Raw genomic sequence first — 5,482 nt, 5'->3', positions numbered from 1 at the left:
CAGACCTCTGCCGCCAGCGTACCGCAAGAACAACAACAGAAACAACAAGAGCAAGAACAACTACTACTACTACTGTTAATGCTGGACAACCAAAGGCGGTGATGAAGCATTTCGGTTCTGCTGCGGCTGCTAAGAGTTCGTCGAATATTGGGTTGCGTGTTGTGACCGCGGGTAATGGAGATTATTTTCCCTATGATAGAGATCCCACTGAAGAAGTTTATTGGTGTATGGGGAACAATGATGAGACAAATCCTAAAAAATATTGTGCTTCGTGGCGACAAATTAGTTTGACAGAGGAAGATGCTGCGAAAGCGAAAATAATAAAACCATCTCCCCCACAACCACAAGAACTTCAAGATAACTTGCAAAGCAGAACTGAACCTGACCCTCTTTCTGCACCTGCTTCCGACCTCAACATTGAACCTCACAGACCTTCTGATAAGCCAGAGTTACAAGCAACGTTAAGTGGATCAAGTACAACAATGAGGTCCAGTGGGGATACAGTTCAAAGTCACTCTTCATCCTCTTCCACGTCTGACAGTGATTCACGAAGCGACCCTATGGTAACCAACAGTGTGACGACTAGTTCGACAGTTGTCAATAAAGAAAAAAGTGGTCCTAAAACTAAAGAACACACAACTAAAGATTCTTTAGTTGTCGCCGACAACGTCACCTCGGATACTAATACCGAAACAGCAAGCACTCCACCTAATGTTAGTACTTCCCGTAACAATCCATCTCCTTCAGGTGTAACTGCCACAGACGGTTCACAGGAGAATGGCAATTCTGATTCAACCACCACCGCCACCACCACCACCACAACAACTACTACTACAACACTTCCTCCTGCCACCGCAGTCTCAGAAGGGAATGGCGATGCTTCTGCAGCCACCACCACCAACACTAATACTACCACAGAAGCACCAATCACCACCACTCCATCTCGTGTACCCAATGCAGAGATTAACACTATTCCTCCCAATATGCAGATGAAGGGTAATACTGACAGCAGTGTTAGTCCTGTGTGGATGCGCACTGCAGCACCGCTGTTGATTGTGACTGTATTGGTCTCCGCTACTGTGTACTGAACAGTGGGAATCATCTGAGGACAAATAATAATAATGGTTATTCTAATATAATCATATTTGCTTATATCCCCCATGGGTAAATAAACTAATAATCTGTTTACCAGCTTTCTCTTTTAATTGGAATATCTTTTTCTTTTACTTTTGTGTGTGTGTGTGTGTGTTCTTTTTCTAATAATTCCATTACTTGCTTTTTCCGTTCTGTGTTTGCAGAAAACTGGGCTGCTCTGCTCACTGACGGTATACATCTCTTGCTAGTACACACAGACGTGTGTGTGGAGTAATTTAATGTATAAACTAGAGCCGTGGAGTATTGTGTGTGTGTGTGTGTTCTTGGAGACTCTCTCTCTGTGTGTGCACTTGGGTTTGCACTGTGATAATGATGATGAACTGTTTTTTGCAGTGAAAGAAAAGAAATAATAATAATAACAGATAAATTTATATTTATAATTACGTATACATACACATATATAGACTTACACCCATAGTTGGTGTGTATTTCTGTGTTTACTGGGTAAATTGGGCTTATGGTTAATATCTGTTTTCTTGCTTGTTTGTTTTAGTGTTCGTGTGTCATTGTGTGCTTTTGCCCTGCACGGTTTTTGGTATTCTGCTTTATAAGAGCAAAGGAACAAATAGTAGTTAATACAATTTGTATTCGTAATTGCTTGAACAGACCACCATACCCAGTGGTCTGTAAGTTATTTTTGTGCAGTTGGTCCTGGTCTTAATTTGTGTTTTTTTTATTTTTTTTTTTTTTGCTTGGGCACTGTGTGCTTTCTCCTTCATTGTTGTATGTTAGAGTGCTTTGTGTGGAGAAAAAATAATAAAGAATACATATATATATTTGTAATTGTGCTTTGTACGACCGGAAGAGAGACACTGTTATTTATTTCTGTGCTTATTGCTCTTGTTGGTCGTTTTTATAAATTTTCTTTTTTAGGGGTTCATTGGGATTGTCTTTTGTTTACTGGGTGTTCTGTGCTTTGTTCCTTTTATTTGGGCTCCATCTGAGTGATGGTTAGCAATTTCTCTCATGTATGTGTGTTGCAATAGTTTTCCGTTGTTTGATGTTTATCCCATTATCTGTGTATCTGTTACTCCTTTCTTCCTTTTATTTTGGACCACTGAATATATATACAGTAACACCAACAAAAGAAGTAATGATGGCAATACGTCGTGCGCTTTGTGTTCTGACCATCGCACTCTGTTGTGTCTGCAGTGTTGTGGTAGCGGCAGAAGAAGAAGCTAAAGTGCAGCTTGGTGACGCGGCTCTTCAGACGACTGCTGCTGGTGCTGGTGGGAAGACAGTACCGGTGAGGGATGTGTTGGGAGATACACGATGTGAAACAGCAACGGATGGAGGGGATGTGGAAACCTGCAAAGCGCAAAGCCAGGTGGAGTCACCTCAAGCAGAAGGACAACAATCTTTGCTTGAATCTCCTTCCCATAGTCACGCCAGAGACGGAGAACTAACTCAAACGATGACAGAAAAAGAGAATCAAGTGAATGATTCAAAACAAAAGAGTGTCATGGAGGATAACAGTGAGTCTCTTGAGAAGGATAAGAAGCACGATACTCATGAAAAAGGATCTTTGCCAGAAAACCATGAAGGTGAATTGCAGCAGAAAGAAGTGCCAAATGAAACTTCAAACCCCTCTCTGATAGCTGTTGCTGCTACTCCTACTGTTACACCTACTGTTTCTTCTTCCTCTGAACCTCCTGTTGGACCTGGTGCTCCTACATCTACCACTGCCAAGGAGAATGATGATGCGGCTGCAGCTGAAGGTGAACGTGGCGAGAGCGGCAACAGCGCACAAGGTGGAAGAGGAGTAACACAACCATCTCCTCCAAGCAGTTCAGACACAGGGAGTTCCGGTGTTGCTGATGCTACGGCGACTGAGAATAATACTCCATCTACAGAGAGTGAATCATTAAACAACCAAGAAGGAGATAATGCGACTGCAGTACCTGATACAAACACCACCACCACCACAACAATAACAACAACACTTCCTCCTGAACTCACAAACAACAAGAAGGGTGATGCAGACAGCAGCAGCAGTATCAGCAGTTCTGTGTGGGTGCGTGTACCACTACTGATTGTGGTTACACTGGCCTGTATTCTTGTGTGCTGATTGTAATGGTGGTGGTGGTGGTGTGACTGAGGTCATCCTTTGTTTTCTTTTTCTTCTTTTTTGCATACATCCCTACAGTCTAACTAATCTTTCACCTGTTGGGATTATCTCTTTTTTTCTGTTTATTAATGTTAATGTGTTTTGTGTGTTTTTGATTTCTGTGTTTATCCTATAATTATTATTATTGCTACTCCATTGTGTGTGTGTGTGTGTGTTCTTGGAGACTCACTCTGTGTGTGCACCTGGGCTTGCACTGTAATGAGGATGAACTGTTTTTTGCAGTGAGAGGAAAAAAGAAATAATAATAATAACAGATGAATTTTTATTTATATTTGCGTGTATACTCACATATAGACTTACACCCATAGTTGGTATGTAATTCTGTGTTTACTGGGTACGATGTGCTAATTGAAACTTTCTTTTTATTTGCTTATGGTTTGCTGGGTCGTTATGGGCTTCTCCCTGAACCTTTTTGGTGTTGCTCTGCTGTGTGCAGGGTAAGGTAAAAGAGTAAAAGATATATCTATGCTCATGGTTGCGTATACCCTGCAAAGTGTATTCATAGAAACGTATTTGTGTGTTTTCTTATTCTGGTCATTCTGCTCTTATTCTTTTCTTTGCCTTTTATTGATTGGGACTTTCTTCATAATACTGGGTAGTATTTGTTATTTTCCTTCATTAGATTCCATCTAGGTGTTTTTTCTGGATTTGTCATTGATTACCTTTTCTTTAATTCTTATTTGTTTTTGTTTTGACTTTCTCTTTTTGTCTCCTTATTTCTACAGAAAAGTGAACTCAGAGTGTACTTTTAAGTTTTTTAACAGTGATGGTACACCGTGTGTTGTTTTTTCTCGCTTTGCTGTTGTGTGTTGAGTGTCTATGTATGGCAGCTGCAGAGGATCAAGCTGAACCTGAGAGTGTTTTCACTTGCCGAGACGGTGATGATAGTTGTGCTGCTCGTCTTCCTCCACCACCTCAACCTGTTTCCGCTGGTGTTGAAGCTTGTCCTCCAGGTCAGACTGGTACTCCGTGTATTCGTAGTGGAAGTGAACCTAAAGATGCCCGTAAGGATTGTGTGGAACCTCCATCTGGGGCGGAGAATTGCCCTTCCAATGTTGATGAAACTCGAGGGAATTGCGCTTCTGCTGAGACTAGTTGTAAAAACAGAGCACAAGACACGGCTCATGCTAACTCAAATGAAAATAGTGGAATTATTGGTAGCGAACGTCAAGGTCACAATGGTGAAAGTCGTCCTGTAACTGTCCAGGGTTCACATACTGATGCAGGACAAGAGGGTCGTGCTAACGTAACTGTTGCTGTTGATACTCCTGGTGAACCAGAAACTCGGGAAACTCAAAGTGTAAACGGTTCACAAGATGCTGCTTCTTCTCCCGCTGCGGTTACTGGCGGTTCTCCTGCCGCTGACGGTCAAACTGAAAGAAATGTGTTCAGTTCAACCGAAGAAGGTGGAGCTAAACAGGGAAGTGAAACAGCACAACCTTCTTCTTCTTCCAACAATTCAGACACAGGGAGTTCCGGTGTTGCTGATGCTACGGCGACTGAGAATAATACTCCATCTACAGAGAGTGAATCATTAAACAAACAAGAAGGAGATAATGCGACTGCAGTACCTGATACAAACACCACCACNCTCCTTCAGGGCTGAATCTTTTTACGATGGCCATAGAGGGTGGGGCAAGTAAGAATATGCTCCAGAGTATTTTTGCATATACTGTGGTTGAACTCGTGTGATGATATTCTCTAATGTGAACATTGAGGGGTTTTGCTTTCAAGAGGAGTGCAGAGTGACAATGAGGATATTGGACCTCTTATTATCTCTCTCTCTGTGGTATTATAAAGTTTTCATGGTAACTCTAATGAACTGGAATTTCTATGTTTGCCTGTGTTTTGTATTTACGTTGGGTATTGCTGGAATAATTCTGATTGGGATTTCCATCTCATGTTACATTCTTCAGATTTGGAGGATGAATAGTCTCATTAAGGACTGATAATGGTCCTGTTCTTGGTTTTTTACGTGGGTTTGTCAGTGGTGTATTGTTCTTTTTGTGTGAAATCTCTTTTTTGTGGTGTGTTCTCTTCCTTTTCTTTCTTTGTGGGTATCTTTATTGACGGTTTGTTTTTACTATGAATTTCTCTTCTTCTTTGGTTCTTTGGATAGTTCATTATACCCCAAGAACAAGAAGGCTAACTCCTGACATGATGTTGTCGCGCCGTTTCTTTTATCTTCTGGCTTTGCTG

At 41.5% G+C, this 5,482-nt stretch overlaps 3 protein-coding genes across 3 annotated transcripts; all 3 read left to right on the top strand.

Moving 5' to 3' along the window:
• Nucleotides 1–2: 2 nt before the first annotated feature.
• TM35_000581300 (uncharacterized protein) lies at nt 3–1,088 on the top strand (the record flags this gene model as incomplete). The annotated part of the gene is made up of 1 exon (XM_029030899.1): nt 3–1,088. A coding segment is annotated over one exon (1,086 nt), but the record flags the coding sequence as incomplete, so codon positions are not given.
• Nucleotides 1,089–2,248: 1,160 nt separating this feature from the next.
• On the top strand, nt 2,249–3,223 carry TM35_000581290 (uncharacterized protein; the record flags this gene model as incomplete). The annotated part of the gene is made up of 1 exon (XM_029030898.1): nt 2,249–3,223. The coding sequence occupies one exon, from the start codon at nt 2,249–2,251 to the stop codon at nt 3,221–3,223; it is 975 nt and encodes a 324-aa protein (XP_028877832.1).
• Nucleotides 3,224–4,106: 883 nt separating this feature from the next.
• On the top strand, nt 4,107–4,889 carry TM35_000581280 (uncharacterized protein; the record flags this gene model as incomplete). The annotated part of the gene is made up of 1 exon (XM_029030897.1): nt 4,107–4,889. One exon carries the CDS (start codon nt 4,107–4,109, stop codon nt 4,887–4,889), a length of 783 nt encoding a protein of 260 aa, XP_028877831.1.
• Between the last annotated feature and the right edge of the window lie 593 nt (nt 4,890–5,482).

Source organism: Trypanosoma theileri, assembly GCF_002087225.1.
Source record: "Trypanosoma theileri isolate Edinburgh chromosome Unknown TM35_Tth_58_V1, whole genome shotgun sequence".
NCBI classification, from domain to species: Eukaryota; Euglenozoa; class Kinetoplastea; order Trypanosomatida; family Trypanosomatidae; genus Trypanosoma; species Trypanosoma theileri.
This window is presented reverse-complemented; position numbering and strand designations above follow the sequence as displayed.